Source organism: Coffea eugenioides, unplaced genomic scaffold (assembly GCF_003713205.1).
Source record: "Coffea eugenioides isolate CCC68of unplaced genomic scaffold, Ceug_1.0 ScVebR1_1441;HRSCAF=2288, whole genome shotgun sequence".
In the NCBI taxonomy this organism is placed as follows: domain Eukaryota; kingdom Viridiplantae; phylum Streptophyta; class Magnoliopsida; order Gentianales; family Rubiaceae; genus Coffea; species Coffea eugenioides.
In genome coordinates, this window is record NW_020861845.1 from 26,999 (window position 1) to 46,025 (window position 19,027).

Sequence of the window (19,027 nt, forward strand, 5' to 3'; positions counted from 1 at the left end):
AACACCATCTTATGATTCAGAACACAAGTCGGGCAGGTTTAGGTCGCAAGGTACTGTTATAACCATCACAAGACAGAACAGGTTACAATTTTCAGTCAAATTTGAAAAATCACCATAAATTTCACAAATAGAAACAGGGTCTGAAACTTACACGGTTTATAGCCCTATGAGTCTAGTTTAAAACGCAACAAACGGAACTCAATTCCAATATTCCTACATCAAGATATAGCAAGTTTCCTAAGACTGCGCAGAAACTCTTACGAAAATTTTGACAGCACTTCCTTTAGTTTTTCCTTACTTTTCCAACCAAACCTCAATACCAATTCACTCCTCAAATTCACCACAATCTTTCCCACAAACAACAAGCTATTAAACACCTTGAATTAAGACCACAATATCCTTCAAATGCAACCACATCAAGGAGCAAAATATAAACCCTAAAACTGGAAATTTTGCTACAAAAGCTGAAATTCTTTGAAGACAAGTAAAACCAACATTCTCAAGTTCAAAATTACTCTTATCAACTACCAAATCATGCCCAAACATTAATCATCATAAAACAGAAATTTTACCTATAAAACAGAAATTTGCTATACCTCTACTTAAACCCATAAACTTAGCTACAAGACTACACATGTAACATCTCTAATCCACTACTTTACAAGCATAAGAAGTACAAGGAAATTTCTAGATAGTTTACCTTGAAACTTAAGGAGAAATGATAGCTTAGAGCTCCAACTCCAAAACTCACTCCACCAATCCCTTAAACCCCTCCTAGCTAGCACTTGTATGGAAGGAATTAGAAATCAAATGGTGAAAACTCAAGATCAAAGAGAAAATTGAAACTAGAATTGGAAGAGCTTTGCTTGGTCTTTTCTCTCAAAAGCCACGGCTGAGCAAGGAAGAAATGAAGATATTTTTGGACCAAAACAAGATAAGAAGGAAGAGAAATCGCAAGTCAAAGCTGCTGTCCCATCAGAATCCGGCCGGTTTCTGGCCGGATTTCAGGCCGGATTCCAGGCCGGATATGAGGCAGTAGCTCAACCAATTTTTTTTCAAAAACGTCAAGCAATCCGGCCACCAATCCGGCCAAGAACTGGCCGGATTTCCGGCCGGATTCGATCCTTAGTTCTTTCGAAAATTTTTTTTTTCTTTTTTCCCAAGTTCCATCCACAAACTCATGCACAAATACTTAATACACACAAACACATGTTCACATATATGAAATGAAACCCTCCTTACCAAATTCTTTTTATTTTCAAAAGGAAAAATAAGCATCAATCAATGCGGAGGAAAAATGAAAATTTAGGGTTCTCACATGATGCTTCACTCATCTCCTCAGATTTTTTTACCTCTTTTTCAATCTCACATTCCTCAACTTTTACCTCAAGTGCACTCTCACCACCATACTCAACTCGCTCTTTTTCAAGTTTTTGTTGGAGGAGAGTTGTTGACACGTCTCCTGCACTCAACTAACTCCTTCATCTATGGATAAAGTATTTGCATGCTTTGTTGTCGAATGAACCTCCTCCCTTCTCCTTGAATATAATGACTTTGAAGAGGTAGGTTGGACGTCAGGATGAAATTGTGGGAAACCCCTCCTCTTGACATCCTTATTCACCATTCGGTCAAGGCGTCTATGAAGAGGCTCGAAAGCTTCATCCAAACTCTGCTTGAATTCTTCCATCATGGCCACCATGTGTAGTTTAAAGTCCATTGTTTGGTCACCAACTCCACTAGACATGCTTAGGTAAACCTGCAAAAGAAAATAAGCAAACGACCTCTTCTCTCCTTCTTTTTTTTTTGGTACAATGTATAGGTCACTCACGCTTGTGTTTCACTCAAGTGTATCACTCTCTAATAGTCTCACCAAGCAATTCCTTGGCTTGCTAGTTGCTCGGGTTGAACAAATTAGGCGTCACCGCAAGGTACGTTCTTGACTAGTCAACAAGTGACACAAGATAGCAGCAAGGAATGGAGGTGAATGAAGGCCTAGACGCGATCTAAAACTCAGATTAGGACTAATGACTGAAAAAGAAGGCAAGACAAAATGCCTTCAAGGCTGAATTTTTGAAAATCCTAGAAGTACTCTACCCGACAACCCAAAATTCTGGAATTTGCGGAGCGTGCTGGTCCTCGGCCTTTTGGTCGGGGGTTTGGTGGTATTTTGGTGTTGCTTTGGTGTTAGTCAATCAGGTCTTCGACCTCCGCTGAGCTGTCGAGGGTCTCGCTGCCCGGTCGCGGAAGCAACTTAGGATCTTAGAGGACACGTTACGGAATCGACGGAGTTGAACCCAAACTCGGACCACTCAAGAACGAATTCAACGGCAGAGGATGCCACAATCAAGTGTGTTTGCTTGATTGATAAGTCAATAAACAACCTAGGAACCACACTAGGATGTTCAACTTAGCTTTCACAAGCTAGAGGAATTTGGCTTAATGGAAGACGAAATTCTGGAATTTTATTAATAACATCGCAAAAACTAAATGTACCATCAGCTTTAGGGCTATTTATAGCCTTGACTAAACCTAATAAAGCTTGGAAAGCATGAAGGAAAAATCGGCCAGCCCATTGGGTCTCTCTTGGCCGAAAGCTAACCTACTAATTAACTAGCTTAATGACTAGCTAAAGTACTATTGGACCTAAGGCCCACATGGCCGAAGCTAAGCTCAACAAGAGCTACTTAATCGAGGCCCAATCCTCCCTTTGAGGCTTGCTCATTCGTATCATTCCCCTCCTCTTGAAAAGGATTTGTCCTTAAATCTTGGAAAAAGTGGTACTCCATGCAATGTGGGAGCGAGATGAATGAGCACCAGCCACGTCACATGTCGCTTGGACAACCTCATGATGCTCTTGAACAAGGACATTCGCCAAGACAAGAAACACCTTGTATAAAGCTTGTGAAAATTCCATGTAGCACTCCAAAACTCTCTCATCAACCCTTGGTCGTTTGCATGTCAAATTCAAACCCATAAAACAAATCACACAATTAGTATATGTAGGGTTAATACTACTTGACAACTTACGTTTCACATGCACTAGATAGGGATCTTCATGATGACTCTCATTCAGCTTAGAAAAATCTTGAATCTGATTGTGCAAGGTAGTATAATTCGACCCTAGTTGTTGCTGATTTGGCACTACTTGCCATCTGGAGATAGAACAATGAAGCCATTCATGTTGCGCTTCCGTGGAAGGATGAACCAGTGCAGGTAAAAACAACATTCGGGTCTTGATTGACACACTTGTCTGCATCACCCAACATAAGTGGCAGCAATGAAGTGAAGGTCACACTCCAGACGAGTCACTTGAATTTGCGCAGTTTGAGTTGATAAAAATGATCTCATGGTGACCAGCTTTTGGATGTAGAATATGCATGGAAAGATTACAAGCAGCTGGCAAAGCATGAAACCAGGTTGCAACTCTTTAATCAAGCTGGAAATTTCGAGCAGCTTAACAACCTAACAAACACAAAAATGATCTCAGCTTGTTTTGAACGCAAGAATTGGATACATACAGCAATGGAACGTCATTAATTAAGTGGTAAGAAGGTGTAGAATAAGAGTTAAATGCAAAAACTCCCGTGACACGTGATTCTTCCATCAATCGAATTCAACTTGAGACTGCATTGATGGCTCTTATCATTTTTCCTTCAAAATCTTGCATAGGAATACATGTGTGAGGATGGAAATAATGCCTCAAAAAAGAGGTAAAGATGATGAATGAACCATGGTAACACAAGGAATAGAAATATGGAGTTCGAATTAATTCTCCATTGGTAGCGACAGTTCGGGTTGTTCCATGAAGTGATACCAAATAGATCTATCTCCTAGAAGACAAACTCCATGGAAGCTAGTGAATTGTAACAAGCAACTTGGAATGGAACATTGCATGACTAACTTTCACTCGACTGTTTTATTAATCAGGAAAAATTAATCAACCAAAGCTTATCTAAAATACCTTAGTGAGGCAACCACATGAATCAAGCATGTCAGTTTTCAAAGGGTATTCAACTACCTACAAAAGAATAAGCATTTTGTTAGATATTAATCAATCAAACCACTGAGGGACAAAACTTACTTTTTATATGCAATTAACTTACAATAAATGTGTCCTCTCCAATTACGGATGAACTTGAAATTTGGTTCATCAATACCCCATAATCTACTGCCATATATGGGGGTGTAACACTTACATAATCAAATGGCGCACGTTTACCTGGGAAAAAAAATCTAATCGTAAAGTTCCAGAAGGTAATAATAATCTTCTCATGTAAAGAAAAACAGGAAAAATGAGGTTTGATGAAGCTGACCGTAATTGAGAGACTCAAAGCTCCTGACTACATATACAAACATGTCTTTTAGGTGTACATCAAACGAACCTTCATTGCTACGGCTTCTAATATATGCGCATATACAAGATAAAGATCTTATTTAAAGGAGTCCAAAAGCATGAACTCTATTCTATACGATATGCAGAAGGCCAAATTAATAATTTAAAAAGGATAAGATCTGGAAGGTAGTATAGAGAAAAAAGTTCAATCAGCATGACAACTAGATTTTCAATTCTGTGAATCCAGAAAACAGCATACCAGCAAATTGTTCTGCCCTTTCCAAGAAATCCTCCACACGGACAGGATGTATGGTTGATACATCAAGGAAACCAGTCCACTGTAAATTTGGTCGTAGAACATCTGAGACAACCCAAGGATCCATCTCAACAAAATGGGCCTGGGATTTGCAAATTAAGAAAAGAGAATAAAGGGAAGAGTGAAGAGGACAGGAAATAGCAATAGGTTGCGGAACACACTGTAAAACAATCTAACTGAAAGATGGTATATGAAGTTAAAATCTAACTGCTTAAAGTACCAGCATAATGCTGCATCTTCATGCAGATGTTAATTACCAGTTAAAAGAGAAGAAAATAATGTAATGCTATAGAGTTAATTGTCAGCTTTCATATTAATAATTAAATTAAGTGTTACTGGCTCTAATGATAACCTCTGAGCATCCTCTACTGATAGCTTCAATGCCAACAGATCCTGTACCACTGTATAAATCTAACCAACGACCAGGCCGTAGAGATGCAGGGCTACCACCAGCCGCCTGAAGAAGAAGAAAGAACAATTTGTTTACAACATTATTCTGTTAACAACAGTAGCATTCACAGATTTGAAAGACTACAAGGATTCCAAAATTTGAACAGAATCCATGATAATGAAACAAGCACCTGTAAAATGGCAAATGCAGCAGCCTTCACCACTTCCATCATTGGGCGTACATCCATGCCTTTCGGTGAAAGTAATTTTTTCCTTCGAGCTTTTCCTGCAAGCACCTAGTAACCAATGAAGTTTGTATAAGATTTCAAATACGGATGACTATGCCTAAGCACCTAATTTCAAGAACATGATTTGTAAATTGAACCATACTTCTTCTAAGGGTGGAGAAGGGCATAACATGCCAAAGAAATAGAAAATAATAACAATAATAATAAAAAGAAGCACTTGTATTTAAATCTCAAACATTTCAGTAGTTTCTCAAACAAGTGTCAATTGACAACCTTTTTGCAGGGTCCAAAAGATTGAAGCTAGACATTATTGTCTATCATGCAGCATAACATATATAAGCATCATATTTGTTAACCTTTTCCAGGAAATAATTCATTTTCCCATTTACAAATTACTTGACAGAAAAGAATAATAGGAGCAAAGAATTTAGTGCATTTTGGTAAGGAGTTAATTGTTAGAAAATGAACTTCATAGCATCTAACACTTAATCTGCGTATCGCATATGTTCAGGAGACAGAAACAAAAAGCCGCAATAAAAGTTAGAATTGTGAACTTTATGAGTAGACGAATATCATCAACCAGGAACTGGTTCTGGTCTTTTGTTAAGATATCGAAGCAATGCAATTACCTGATATTCAATAGTGCAACTTTGCACATCCATATCTGCTCAAGCCATACTTGCTACAAATTAAGTACTTCGGCGTACAAATAAAAAATTGTAAATACCTGAAGCAATTTATGGGTTTCCCTTGGATGCTTGGGTTCCTCTGTGATTTCCTGCCTTCCGTTTTCTCCCGTCTTTGCCTGCCCTTTTCTCCTCTTCCTCTATGAAACCAGGAAACCACACGTCAGAACCTAGAAACTTTAACAGGGCTGTTATGAAGGTTATGAGACAAAACTTATGGGGACAAGTACAAAACTTTTTTTTTGGGGGGGTGGGGGTGGAATTAAAAGAAAAAAGGGACCTGTGGAGATGAATGGGGTAAAAACTCGTCAGGATTGAGACCATATTGTTCAAGAAACTCTCTTTCCTTCTCAATTTGGAGTCGACTTTTAGATTCTAACAACACCAGAAAAGCAAAGGTTCAATAGTACTTATTAGCTTTCAATACATAATTGTCAAAAAAAAAAGCCAGCAATAATTAGGTAAAAATGGAAGAAACAGATGGATCAAGTGCGGAAAACGAAGGAAGGCAGCTACTGTTGGAGTAAGAGAGGGTGACAAGGCATGAGTTGCGGCGTATGCTGGCTGTGAACGGGAAATGACTGCAACCAAGATGGAAGCACGGTGTATTGATGTTGAGGCGGAGAGGAGAGAGGAATGGAGGTGTTGCTGTTGCCAGGTGACCAAAACTTAAGGCCGCCATCTCTCAAGACCACCACCACCGCTGCTACATCTGCGACTACCGCTGTCAGCTGTACTAAAACCCGCAGGATTTTGGCGCTGGCCGGAATGGATTACTCGCTACTCACTAGTCACTTGTCAGTCACTCCTATTTTTTTTTTTTTATCCTATCCTTTTCTTATTTAGTTTTTCGTTTTACCCAGAAATTTTGGTGCCTCTTAATCTTATCATTTGGGCGCCCCCACGAACGATAATGGGCCTGGGCCCTGGGTACCGCCTATTCTCAACCGTCGTTGAAGGCGTAGGAGTCGTTGAACAACTAATAACGCCTTTAATCAATTACTACTACTACTACTAATCTTTAACAATAGTGACCCCTGCTGATTAATCTCTGTGATTAAATAATAAGGACAGTCCATTTTCACATTTGGTGGTGTGGCCGCGCAGGATTTATTTATTTGTCAACTGTAAGAATTATTAAAAGCTTGAACCTGGCTGGCAAGCTGTTGTGCCCGCAAAATTGCAACCAAATACTCCAATTTTATCCACGCCTCCAAATTTTACTGCTCAAAGCGTTAGAATTGACAGGACGCAATGAACCACGCCTCCAAAACCACCACAAAACAACATGATGGTCTTGAGACAAACCACTCTAACGGCTATGCCGACAAACCAACCCTCTTTTTATTTTATTTTTTTAATATCTTTTGCATTATTATTAGATGAAAAAGTGGCAATTATCAATATTGATCTCTGATTGACACAACAATGAAAGTTTTGGAGGTCACAAAATGAATCAATTAGCATTCCAATTTCGCTTTATCAAGTTTTTTTTTTCTTTGTGTGTCATAATAATATTAAATTGTTTTTGAGATAGAGGATAAATCTAATAATTAGACTGAATTATATATTTAGAAAGAAAAAAAAAAGGCCAAGTTTTTCATAGTTCATCATACACACAAGCAAAATCCTAGCCCCTACTTCCACTAAAGTAGTTCAGTGATAAGTGAACTCTTAACACACTCATTTGATCCTGAATTTGAATCTTACCCTGAATTTAAACCCTCATGACTCATTTGGGATGCGTCGCGGGAGGTTGTGGCGTATTCCAGCTACTCAAATTGAAACATGTTACGAGTTACCAAAAAAAGAATCCTAACCCATTCAAGCCTTCGTATCCTAATCCTAAAGGGAAGGACGGACCACAACAACGCAAAACACTCGTGGAAAGTGAAAACAACTCAATCCGTCAATCGACGCGTCACGCAGTTCCTGTTCCCACTATACTCTCTTCTCTTTTCCTCACCTCACGCTCTCCACCAGTATGAGGACACCTTTACGCGCATTGGGCGGCTGCCGTGTCCAGGGCGAATATCCGTAAATCCATCTGCGCGTGATCTTTACATCTTAACCAATGTGTAGTGCAGTGTGTGGTGTGTACCATATTCCGTTTTCAACTGCATCCACGTGGCAATGGCAGTGACAAAAAATGGGAGCCGAAGCCTACTCCGCCTGAAAATGTCAGAAAATGTCAGAAAAAAGGGCGAAAATGTCAGGAAAAAAGCCTACTCCGCCAGCCTGGAAGAAGCTGCGTACGCTTATTGCCATGCTAACTACCCAAGTCATCCATGTCCTTCGAATTCGTTGACCAATCAAAACCAAAAATCTGGCTTAATCAATAATTAGGCCCTACTGGTACAAGTGTATTTGTATCAGACAACTATGGGACTATGATGATCATTATAAAGTTGTCGGCTTGTCCCCAAAATTAACGAGTTGTTGTTTAACTTTACCCTTCAGTTCCTTCAAAAAAAAAAAAAAAAAACATAACCCTTCAGTGTTTGGTACAGGAATTGAGAAAATCCGGAACTAGTAGTAAGTATCTAGCACGTATATAGTCAGAGATAATTTCTACTTAATAGATAGTGGGGTGGGAAGTGGGAAGGGTATTGTCCTGGTTTCCATTTTTTGTTGATCGGTTGTCTCTCCGGACAGATTACAGAATGGGAGCTTGCGGATCCAAACCCTGCAAGTGTTTAGTGGGTGGATTGAATCTTAGAAGAAAGGGTCGTCGGATTGGGAGGCCAAGGAGAAGAACCAAGACTCAATCTCTTTCAAACAAGCTCAGCAAGGTTGAACCTTCTCATTCTACGGATCTTCCTCACCGCAATCCCACATACCAAGGTACCAAATCTATTTCCCCTTTTTCTTTTCTTTTTTTTCCTTCACATTGTGTGAAGTCAGAATCATGGTCGGTAGTAGCTGCGTGTCTTTTTCTTTCTTTGAATTGGAGCTGGGGCTGGTGAAAGACAAGATTATCGACATTAATCTGCCTTGCTTCTATGCATTGGGCTACTTTAACTAATCTTGTCCTGGATTGACGAGGAACTGGATATTGAAAGCATAGCGTTCTGCTGAGCAACTATTTAATATATCTTCACATAGCATTATCTCCCCCCCCCCCCCCCCTTTTTGGACTTTTAGGTTATCTTTAGTTCTCCTGATCATTATTCGGGTATAATGGTCTTCTACATTGTAAAAAGGACTTGCTGATATGCAGTCGCTTTTCGCTGTTTATTGTCTGTTAACTGACCTTCTCTATGTCCCTTCTCAAGTTCTGAGTGTTGTACTTTGCATGTGCTTATTTTGGTCCTTCTGCGCTTGGCAGGAAAATCTGAGGCTTGGTTTGAACCAGACACAGTGATTGATTCTGATGGTGATGATGATTTTTATAGTGTTCAAGATGGTAATTTCCTTGAACGTTTTTGGAAATGAGTATCAATTTGACGGTGTGATTTCTAGTTTTCCAGCAATCAACCTGTTGGATTTCTAATTTCTGTTATGTATGACTTCCCTGAGCTGCAGATATGTCTCAAATTGAAAGTGGATCCTTGTCAGACGTTGTTACTCCAAGATATTCTGACAACAGGCATTTTAACGTGGCTTATCCCTCTGACCCTGAAGTGAAGCCAAGTGGGACATCATCCAGCAACTTGGAAGCTAATACGGCTAAAGAAGATTCTGCTCGAGAAGGGAATATGAACAATGCTCAGCTGCAAGCTGATGATCATCAGGAGCAGGCAAAGGATCAAGCTCATTTTGATATAGTCTCTTCTCATTCCGTGGATAGAAGTGCTGTAAAAAGTGAAACGGCAAAGTTGCACAATTGTGGACCTCAAGCTCATAACTGTCTGCCTTGCCTTGTTTGTTCTACCTCCCGAGAAGAGAAGACGGCAAAGTCATTAGCCCCTCATTCAACAAATTTCAAGAAAAGATCATCTTTTAAGCTTTCATTTAAACGCCGAGAAGGACAAGCTAGTTCTGCTTTATGTAAGTATTATTGTCAACACTTTCTCATCCTTAGTCAGGAGTTAGCACTGTCACTGTCTATTTCCCTACAGGAAAAAATTTACTAAGAATCCTCGTAGGTTGTAAAATGATGAGCAAATCTTGTAGTTTCCTATGGCCAATCCAGTGTTTAAGTATTTACAAGCACCTTGATGACTTCTGCCCTGATATCCACCTCTCCCAACACGGCTCCTGTATGCTTTGTTGCTTTGTAAGTGGTCTTGTTTGACTTAGTAAGCCTAATTTCCACTTTATTATTTCAGTGTCGCCAAGGGCTACTGTTCAAAGACCTTTAGCTGGTTCTCAGGTTCCGCATTGCACAGCTGAGAAAAGAATTTCCGAATGCTGGTCAGAGGTTGCTCCCAATACTTTTAGAGTTCGTGGACAGAATTTTATGAGGTAAGAGCACTTGATTTTCAGACTCAACAATTTAACATTCCAGATAACTGAACTTGCACAAGTATGGTAACTTTCATTGCAAGGTCTAACAAACTTTGGATTTCTTAACCGATTTCGGCTCCTTTATTCTGGTATATCTATTATGGTTAGTTGATGTGTCTGCCTGACCTAATTCTTTCACAGGGATAAAAAGAAAGAATACGCTGCAAACTATGCAGCATTTCATCCTTTTGGTGTCGATGTATTTTTGTCTCCACGGAAAATTGATCATATTGCACGTTTTGTGGAACTTCCTTCAATTGATTCAGTTGGGGAAGTTCCTCCAATTCTTGTTGTAAATCTTCAGGTATGTATTTCCTTTGTACTTGTGGTTGTTGAAGTAGTTCTCTGCAAATTGGAATATTGAAGTAAATGTTGGCTGCTCGGAATTTACATACGCATTCTTATTCTGTATAACTGTGGTTTTACTTTTCCTATTTGTGTGGAAGAAAGTGTTTTGAGTTGGCATGGAATATTATCTCAATCTGACATTTCTCTGCCTTTTTAATTTGAACTTTCGCAGATACCACTGTACCCTGCAACTATTTTTCCAAGTGAATGTGATGGAGAAGGCATGAATTTGGTTTTCTACTTCAAGATTTCTGAGAATTACTCGAATGAACTTCCAGTTCAATTCCAAGAAAATATCAGGGTAAGTTGGATGAACTTAGCTTCGTGCAGCTGGTTTTTGCCATTTATTTCTTTGAGTATGGCAACAATTTGGCAGTTCTAATGATTCCTTTTGTCTAGAAATTGATTGTTTTTGCTGCATCATTCCATTTGTTATACCAAAAATAAAGAACCTGATCTTCTTGTTAATTGGTCTTTTGTGGTATAGAGGATAATTGATGGTGAAGTTGAGAAAATCAAAAGCTTTCCTCTGGACACAAATGCGCCATTTAGGGAAAGATTGAAGATTTTGGGCCGACTGGTGAACATGGAAGATCTTAACTTGGGTGTGGCTGAAAAGAAGCTCATGATCACCTACAATGAAAAGCCTGTTCTTTCACGTCCTCAACATGAATTCTACTTGGTAAGGATTATCTTAAAAAGCTCTATGACACTTGATACAGTCATCTTGTTGTTCTGCTTCCTAGACAATGCAATTCATATTCTGGTCCTAGAAGTGAAAATTTGGATCTGCTGTACTGTTCCATTTAGCATGTCTTTACAGATTTAACGTAGATTATCCTAATGGTCTCCTTTTTAGGTGTTAAACAGTGATTTATTTTATAAAATTTCAATTTGTGATCCTCTTGCTGTAAAAAAAAAAAATGCTGTTGACTCTTTTGCTCCGTCTTGATGCTTTCGCTCATACTAAATAAAAACATTTTAGGCGCAGAGCAGCTACTAAGGAAAGTACAATGCAAGTCATCCATGTATTCTAACTGAAATAATTGGCTTTGCAAATTGTTTCAGGGAGAAAACTACTTTGAGATTGATTTGGACATACACAGGTTTAGCTACATTGCAAGAAAGGGTTTTGAAGCATTTCATGACAGACTGAAGCAGTGTGTTTTTGATTTTGGTCTAACAATTCAGGTAGCCTCTACAATCCTTTGCAAGCCAGAATGTGCTCTTTGGGTCCATAGCTGACATTCTTAAAATTGTGAAAACTTGATGCAGGGTAACAAGGCTGATGATTTACCTGAGCGTATACTATGTTGTGTGCGGTTAGATAAAATCTGTTATAGTAATTACAACCAACTGAGCGTCTGACTTAACAGAGCCAACCAAAGCTGCAATTTAGTGAGGGGAAGAACCATACCCTGAGCCAGCTTTACAGCCCTCAAGGCTATCATTTGAACAGGTTACTGATTTGAGTGTACAGATAAAGCATAAATTCGAATGCAGTGAATAAGAAAAGAATTCATCAAATTTTGGTTAACGCAAAAGCTGTTGTCGATTCATGATTGGTACTGTTATCCAGAATATTCCAAATTGCTTCAAAGGCTATCATTTACTGGTTATGTGCTATGTAGCCAAGACGAAATGAATTTTTGGCGCCCTGTCTTGAATAAAGCTTTAGGGATCATCAAATGGTGGAGAAAAATTTGATGGTTTAGCTAATTACAGGGCAAGCATAACTTGTTGCAGAACCGGAAAATAATTGGTGGCTTCTTGGTTTCAATGGCGATGACCTAATGCGGGTGAATCGGAGAAAAGATTAGAAGAAAATTCAGGCAGAAGAAGAATCTGATCTCCGGCTATGCGCTATATTGTTGTTTATGACATAATAATGCTTCTTATCGACTAAATTGCTCTTGAATGAACGGAAAACATGACAGTAAACCCCCATCTTTGTGTTACATGCATCACCAAGAGCGTGGTGAGGTGACTAATTTGGAGGAAAATACAGAAAAGAAAGTCTTAATGACGGGGAAAAATCAACATATGGCTGATTGGTAACCCAGATAAGATAAGAGATTCATTTGACGAGCAAGAATTCAACCATGCACCGAATAACAGAGAAGGATAAGGGGTTAGTAGCAATCTGGAAAATCAACCTATCATTCCTGTAAATGATTCAGAAAAAAGATTGAATGCTGAGATATTCCATTTAGGACAAACACTCATAATTTAGGAAAAAAAAAAAAGAAGAAGTGCTAGGATGCACCAGAAGGCCGCGCGCATGAGCCGAAGATGGCACCAATAGAACACTTTCGAACCTTATTTGCTTTGGGTGCGGCCGTCATATCGGCGAAAAGGGCAGGGCGTGAGTTACCATCAATGTGGTTGTGGATGGATCTGTTCTGTTGAACCTTTTCATGATCAGTCCCATTAGCCTCCGGCTCACAACCCACCTTTATCTCTCGCCCGGCGAGCCTGTTGTCCCAAATGCGGCCTGATGATCCTTGTCGCCGAAATGAATAGGATGATCTCTGCAATGTACTCATGGATTAATCAATGGACTTTGGCTTATCCACACACAATATCTCTCTTTGGTTGTGTGTGTGTGTGCGCCTCTCTCTCTCTCTCTTTTTTCCCTCCTGTAGAAGGGGCTTATTATATCATGATAAATGTTTTTTTTTTGGCATTTTTCTTGTTAACTAACTATAAAAACGATTTTTATTTATTTATTTTCGGAGACGACAACTATTGTATAACCTATCTATCTTAAACTATGAAAACGGTTTTATGCACAAGGCTTATTTTGTCTTTCCATCTTACGGTTGGCAGTGCGGTTGGAGTTTGTCATTGACTAGTAGCAGCAAGGCTTAGGGCAGCCTTGTTTTGTTTCGTTCGCATGCATGTGCGGTGTATGTAGGTAGTCCCTTCGGCTTCGGGTACCACATCATGCTTAAATTATCTATCGAGTCCTTGGTGGAGAATTCGTTGATTTATGGTGATATTAATTAAATCAAGTGGTCTTATTACATACTCCATTTTACTTCAAGCGAACGTCATGAAAAAGATGGCTTGTAATGTAAACCTATCAGGAGATGGAACCATAGGTGCTTCTCGAGTCTGGAACTGGAAGGGAATTAATTACGTGGGAAAATTGTAGCAGCCTTTGTTTCCGATGAATGAATGCACGAAATTCCAAGAGATTAGAAAAGACTACAAAAAGAGATCGATTGGAGTATGCATGAAATGCGCGATCTTTTGAAACATTTGCCCTCTCGCTCGACTAATTCCACGGAATCTCAGAGTTCCTTGGTCATCTGCAAGTCAACATTTATTCTAGTAACTTCTTCATTTTAGGGAATTTTCAGAGTCAGTAATCACAGAATCCATCCAAAAGCTCAGGAAATTCCAGCTGCATCTGGCTGTCACTAGCCAGAATGGACTCCAAGAATGAATCAGCAGCAGATGAAGAAGATTCCATATAGCGCATTGCTTCTGGTTCAGGTTTTAGCCCATAACAGGACACGCCAGCCTTGTCATTTACTTCGTTTTCAATTATGCTGGTAGCAGCATGCAGGGGCGTCTCTTCCTGCACCACTGCCGAAGAAATATCATCCGGTGAGGAAATCCCTCGGATTTTGTAATCTTCTTCATTTTGTTCTATACCCGCGGAAGGAAAAGGGTCAACAAGGATTGTTTCATTCCAATTAGAAGGAGAAGAGGGTGATTTTTGAAGCTGAGGTGGTTCACAAGGAAAAGACTGGGAGCCAAAATTCATGACGCTGCTCGAAGATGATGGAGATGAAGTTGAAGGGGAGATTCCACCGAGTAAATGTGGCAGAATTAAAGTTTCTTGGCCGTTGATTTGTAACTGTGATGCTGCCTGACCTAAAAAGTTGCCAGAAAGGGTCCGACCATATGGCTCAATGATTTGGAGGTTGTTGGCATTTGGAAATTTCTGAGGAAGTAAAAGGGGTTCTGGTTTTATTCTTGGTTCAGTGTTAAGAAGTGCATTCTGGTTTATTGTGCTCGGGAGATTACCAAGTTTTCCAAACTCAGTAAAAATCTGAGAGAAAGGCTTATGTGTTACTGGATCTATGCCCATGTTGAAGAGCTTTTTCTTCAGCTTGGTGTTCCAGTAGTTCTTCACATCGTTGTCGGTTCTCCCAGGCAGCTGCTTTGCTATCCAAGACCACCTACAACACGGAAGCATTGGGTTTCAAAGTGAGATCTCGTACGCCTTTTTAATGCCTTCTTCAGCGATGTCGGCAGTTATCTATATGGAGAAGCAGAAATCATTCCTTTCTGTGTTTCTTACAAATTTCGACACTTCACATTGAGTTTTCTAAGCCTAAATTTTTGCACGACAATTAGCAACAGAAGCAGCCAAACGTGCTCTCCATTTTTCGCAATTTAAAAAGATGGAAACTTGCCTGCTACCTATAGTTCTGTGAAGTTCAAGAATGCATTCTTCTTCTTCAGGCGTGAAATTGTCATGCTTTAGGTCAGGCCGCAGATAATTTGTCCATCTGAGCCTACAACTCTTCCCACATCTGTTGAGCCCTTTGAAATGAAACTCATCCAAACACAGTAAATATATGGACAGTTAATGTTGACTATTTAAAAAAAAAAAAAAAAGTGTTCGTGAAAGCACATTTACCCGCTTTCTGAGGAACCAAAGTCCAGTTGCCAATACCATGGCGAGATACGTACGCAAGAATCTTTGCATCTTCCTCAGGCGTCCAAGGGCCTCTTTTCACATTTGCTTTATCACAGCAGGGAGGTCTTCCCATCGGGGCATAGACAGGTATGTGTATGCTATGCGAGTCCAGAGATTAGAGAGAGGAAATGGTGGGATTTAAGATCTTTAATTAATGAAATGGTGATGCAATTATACAGCTTCCAAGAGTACGTTTCCAGACGAGCATTTAACAATTAAGGGGGCATGAAATGCATGCAAACAGGGCTCCCCATTTAACAACAAATGCATGATTTTCTCCATCAAAACAGTTTGACGTGACATGAAAAACAATGCTCACATCCCCCCTCCCTCTCTTCACGCACGCTCCCCTTCTCCCTCCATCTCTCTCTCTCTCTCAAATCAGCGTGGCTCGCATATTACAAACCCTCGTTCTGGGTTTAATAGGATGATTCAATAAGCCTAAAAATGATGTTCCTATTCCATTTCATTTGGTGTCACATTAGTTTCTGGTAGCAGAACATCTACTGGTTTAAACCTGACATCATTCAGGCGTCTGATTCTGAACTCCGAAGAAGGTGAACTTGTAAATCTCGCATTTTCGAGTTTTCACATTTTCCCGTGCTTCATTCAGCTAGGAAATCAAACGTGCTAAAGCCATACAGCAAGAACAAGAGAGGGAAAAACCAACTACCCTCCCCTAGAATAGTTGGCCACCACATATCCTTGTGAAGTGTGAGGTCAAAGGTCAAACCTTATCATATGATCCGATTATGATTCAATCCCCCCATAGTATAAATTAGAATAGGAGTAAGAATAGGTGTAGATTGTGACAATAGAACCCAAAAAAAAAGAGAAGAGCAAGAGAGGGATGCGCGTGTGGGGATCCAAAGATCAACCCAAACAACTACAGATTCACTTCAAACAACCTTAGGCTCCTAAAGTTGTGCACTTCGGGCCTCACAGGATGAACTGAGTTTGGCGTGCAACATCCCACAACAAAGAAAAGCGCCATAGTACCAGTTAAGTATCAAAAGCATAGTGAAAAAGGAGGCAACAACAAAAACCTATTTCAATTCACTATAGAAGAAGATGCATCTGTATATGACAAATGGGGTAAGTCTGAAACAGTTAACGGAACAAGTTTGACTGCCTCTTCTTGTTCAGTAACTCCAGTACCCACACCTCAAGACAAAAACGACACTACTTTTTCAAATGGTCGATCCGATCCATGGAGATATCCGAATGTTATATACAACCCAAGGATGGGGTTGATCTATAAATACCTCTAATGATTTTGGGCTTCAGATTCTAAGATGAGCAAATCTTACAGCTCTTTCTACAGTAACCAACAGCCTCCTCAGAGCCCACCATATATAGAGGATTCTTCTCACATTCACCTGAAGCAGCCCAGTGAGGGCAATTTGGATCCTTATCAACACAATCTTCACTAGTAGACAGCGCATCAAAAGACCTTACATGAATCCATTTTGTAGCAGACCACTTCTCACCTTCAATGACAGGACAGCTCCCATGCAAGCTCAAAGGGTCAGTCGTAGCATCAGGATGTAAACTGAAAAACAGCAGTGCATCACCCTTCCTGGGTTTTACTGCAAAGAAAGACGTTCAGATGTTAATACTCGTGAATGTGAACATGTGCATACATGATACCTATTGGACAACTCTATTCTTGAAATATATAACTCGAAAACCAAATATAATGTAGATATGATAGAATCTGTGCCCTTTTCCCTTTTTCAAGTAGCTATTTGGGATATGAGAACACACTACATACTAATTGGATGCAACAAATCTACCAATAATTTCCAGATATTTAACATTGTCCTTACCAGCATAGCCATTTTTAGCACAATCAGACCAATCATCATCACCCTTTGGTTGAGTTTCCTTTTTCTGAAAAGTTTGACAGACAGACTCAAGGACATTGCTATCAAAAAATAACTAGAGAAACAGATAAAACAGGTAAACCATCCAACAGTTCATTACCTCTGAACTAGGGAAAACTGTTTCGCCACCTTTCGCAACATCAGATAAATACATAAGCACGGTTGCTACTCTATGACCACCCAATTTCTGATTTTCCTTGTCATGAAAATAATCAAAATGTGGCTCATACTTTTGTCCATGCTCATAATGTAGTATTTGCATAGCTTCCCCATTCTCTGTATACAAATTCGACTAACAATGAGATTTCTTCCTTTTCAACTAATAGTAAATAATTGCAAAAAAGAAGCAAATTACCTACAGGAAGGAATGTCCAAGAAGCAATCTTAGCCTCGACACCAGCAACAATGTCATCCTTATTAAAATAGGAGAAAAATTCCATTAGATCTTTAGTTTCAATGATGAACTAGTTAGTTTAATACACTAGTAAAGTAATAACTGTTAAGGAAAAGGTATTTTCTGTAACAAACATGTTAAAAGATGCAACAAATTCAATTTAAACATTCATTAACTTATATATATTAGACCAACCAAACTTGCAACTTCTTGCATCATAACAGCAAAATCACCACACAAAATGGTACAACAGTAGGGACTTTTGGGATGAAAATAAACAATTTATCAGGACAGCATCCAGCTATAACACAACCTTGGGCTTTAATGCTCAATAGTCCTATCACAAAAAGCAAGAAGAAAACTGAAATAGCGCGAAATGCAGCTAAGAGCTAATGATACTGCTACCTCAGGATGCTCTTTAGGACAAAAACATCAGCAGGGAAGAGTTTTGACACAATGAAATGAAGGCAAAAATAGATGGCTGACTATAGAATTCCTCCATGTTTGTCCATTAATTAGGAAAAAGAATTACACAAGCAAGATTAATAAATTGTTAAAGATGCTCAAAGCAAGAAGCTTCAGAGCAATCAAGAAGATGTGGCAAGCACAGATCTAATCCATCATCTACAAGATCAGTTGCCACAAACTGTAGAGCAAAGGCAACCTACAAGTGAAATATTGTATTATGACTTGGAATACAAGCTCAAGCAACCAGATATGACTCTGCGCATTCACAGCATAGTAAAGTGGAGCCACAGAATAGTTGGTCCAAGTGTTAGGTTTATTGGTTGGCTCATAGAGCACCTGGTTATCACCCTTTGACTACTGAGAGGGGAAATTTTTGTTGCTTCAAGAAACCAGCCTGGCACAGACCCTCTACTCAAAAAACATGTGCACGGGGCTTGCCAAGAGTTGCATGAAAAACCACCATCGGGGTCATACTTGACTTGAACACAAATATAATCGTGTTCAGCCTTTTTTGATGCAATAAAGTTAGCATTGGAATTATTCACAAACATATTCTATTCACCACAATAGTCAGCACCAATGACACTAGTTCAAAGAAAAGCAAAACACATAGCTGGGACTCTGCCTTTTGCCAGGAGTTCAACCAAAACTTTGCCCGACCCCTGTCACCCTTCCTTTTCTCTCCCAAAAGTATTGCAAGGATCATGATGGTTCAGGTTTCGAATTCTGCAGAGCTTTTCAAAGGTTCTTCCAATCCTGGAGGATTAATCAAACGAAATGCCAAGGGAGATA

The 19,027-nt window shown here is 39.5% G+C and overlaps 4 protein-coding genes across 5 annotated transcripts; 1 reads left to right on the forward strand and 3 right to left on the reverse strand.

The window, feature by feature from the left end:
* Positions 1-3,255: 3,255 nt before the first annotated feature.
* On the reverse strand, positions 3,256-6,783 carry LOC113755360. Its single transcript, XM_027299380.1, has 10 exons — positions 6,490-6,783; positions 6,254-6,348; positions 6,015-6,113; positions 5,231-5,335; positions 5,002-5,106; positions 4,593-4,731; positions 4,314-4,340; positions 4,104-4,219; positions 3,962-4,018; positions 3,256-3,462 (listed from the first exon to the last, which is right to left on the reverse strand). Exons 1-10 carry the CDS (start codon positions 6,653-6,655, stop codon positions 3,256-3,258), a joined length of 1,116 nt encoding a protein of 371 aa, XP_027155181.1. The 5' UTR covers positions 6,656-6,783.
* A 1,607-nt stretch (positions 6,784-8,390) lies between these two features.
* On the forward strand, positions 8,391-12,441 carry LOC113755357. Of its 2 annotated transcripts, XM_027299377.1 has the most exons (10): positions 8,391-8,508; positions 8,629-8,817; positions 9,302-9,379; positions 9,499-9,963; positions 10,245-10,380; positions 10,564-10,726; positions 10,943-11,071; positions 11,258-11,452; positions 11,839-11,961; positions 12,046-12,441. In XM_027299377.1, exons 2-10 carry the CDS (start codon positions 8,637-8,639, stop codon positions 12,136-12,138), a joined length of 1,563 nt encoding a protein of 520 aa, XP_027155178.1. In that variant the 5' UTR covers positions 8,391-8,508; positions 8,629-8,636; the 3' UTR covers positions 12,139-12,441. The 2 variants fall into 2 exon arrangements, with proteins under 2 accessions (XP_027155178.1, XP_027155177.1); XM_027299376.1 differs by lacking the exon at positions 8,391-8,508 and having other exon boundaries at positions 8,564-8,817.
* Positions 12,442-13,961: 1,520 nt separating this feature from the next.
* LOC113755358 (transcription factor MYB35-like) lies at positions 13,962-15,560 on the reverse strand. Its single transcript, XM_027299378.1, has 3 exons — positions 15,428-15,560; positions 15,201-15,330; positions 13,962-14,963 (listed from the first exon to the last, which is right to left on the reverse strand). Exons 1-3 carry the CDS (start codon positions 15,558-15,560, stop codon positions 14,138-14,140), a joined length of 1,089 nt encoding a protein of 362 aa, XP_027155179.1. The 3' UTR covers positions 13,962-14,137.
* A 948-nt stretch (positions 15,561-16,508) lies between these two features.
* LOC113755359 (probable prolyl 4-hydroxylase 7) lies at positions 16,509-17,830 on the reverse strand. The gene is made up of 4 exons (XM_027299379.1): positions 17,729-17,830; positions 17,474-17,649; positions 17,317-17,380; positions 16,509-17,076 (listed from the first exon to the last, which is right to left on the reverse strand). The coding sequence occupies exons 1-4, from the start codon at positions 17,811-17,813 to the stop codon at positions 16,778-16,780; spliced, it is 624 nt and encodes a 207-aa protein (XP_027155180.1). The 5' UTR covers positions 17,814-17,830; the 3' UTR covers positions 16,509-16,777.
* Positions 17,831-19,027: the final 1,197 nt, after the last annotated feature.

Coding starts and splice junctions, on each gene's coding strand:
- LOC113755357 (XM_027299377.1), top strand. CDS start 8,637: ATGGGAGCTTGCGGATCCAAACCCTGCAAGTGTTTAGTGGGTGGATTG. Junction 8,818..9,301: donor CCGCAATCCCACATACCAAG/GTACCAAATCTA, acceptor TGCGCTTGGCAG/GAAAATCTGAGGCTTGGTTT. Junction 11,072..11,257: donor AATTCCAAGAAAATATCAGG/GTAAGTTGGATG, acceptor TTTGTGGTATAG/AGGATAATTGATGGTGAAGT.
- LOC113755360 (XM_027299380.1), bottom strand. CDS start 6,655: ATGGCGGCCTTAAGTTTTGGTCACCTGGCAACAGCAACACCTCCATTC. Junction 4,732..5,001: donor TCAGTAGAGGATGCTCAGAG/GTTATCATTAGA, acceptor TGCAAATCCCAG/GCCCATTTTGTTGAGATGGA. Junction 3,463..3,961: donor CATGTGGTTGCCTCACTAAG/GTATTTTAGATA, acceptor TGTGTTTGTTAG/GTTGTTAAGCTGCTCGAAAT.
- LOC113755359 (XM_027299379.1), bottom strand. CDS start 17,813: ATGGAATTTTTCTCCTATTTTAATAAGGATGACATTGTTGCTGGTGTC. Junction 17,650..17,728: donor TTGGACATTCCTTCCTGTAG/GTAATTTGCTTC, acceptor ATTTGTATACAG/AGAATGGGGAAGCTATGCAA. Junction 17,077..17,316: donor TGCTAAAAATGGCTATGCTG/GTAAGGACAATG, acceptor CTTTCTTTGCAG/TAAAACCCAGGAAGGGTGAT.
- LOC113755358 (XM_027299378.1), bottom strand. CDS start 15,560: ATGGGAAGACCTCCCTGCTGTGATAAAGCAAATGTGAAAAGAGGCCCT. Junction 15,331..15,427: donor TTTGGTTCCTCAGAAAGCGG/GTAAATGTGCTT, acceptor TTCATTTCAAAG/GGCTCAACAGATGTGGGAAG. Junction 14,964..15,200: donor CACAGAACTATAGGTAGCAG/GCAAGTTTCCAT, acceptor TCCGTGTTGTAG/GTGGTCTTGGATAGCAAAGC.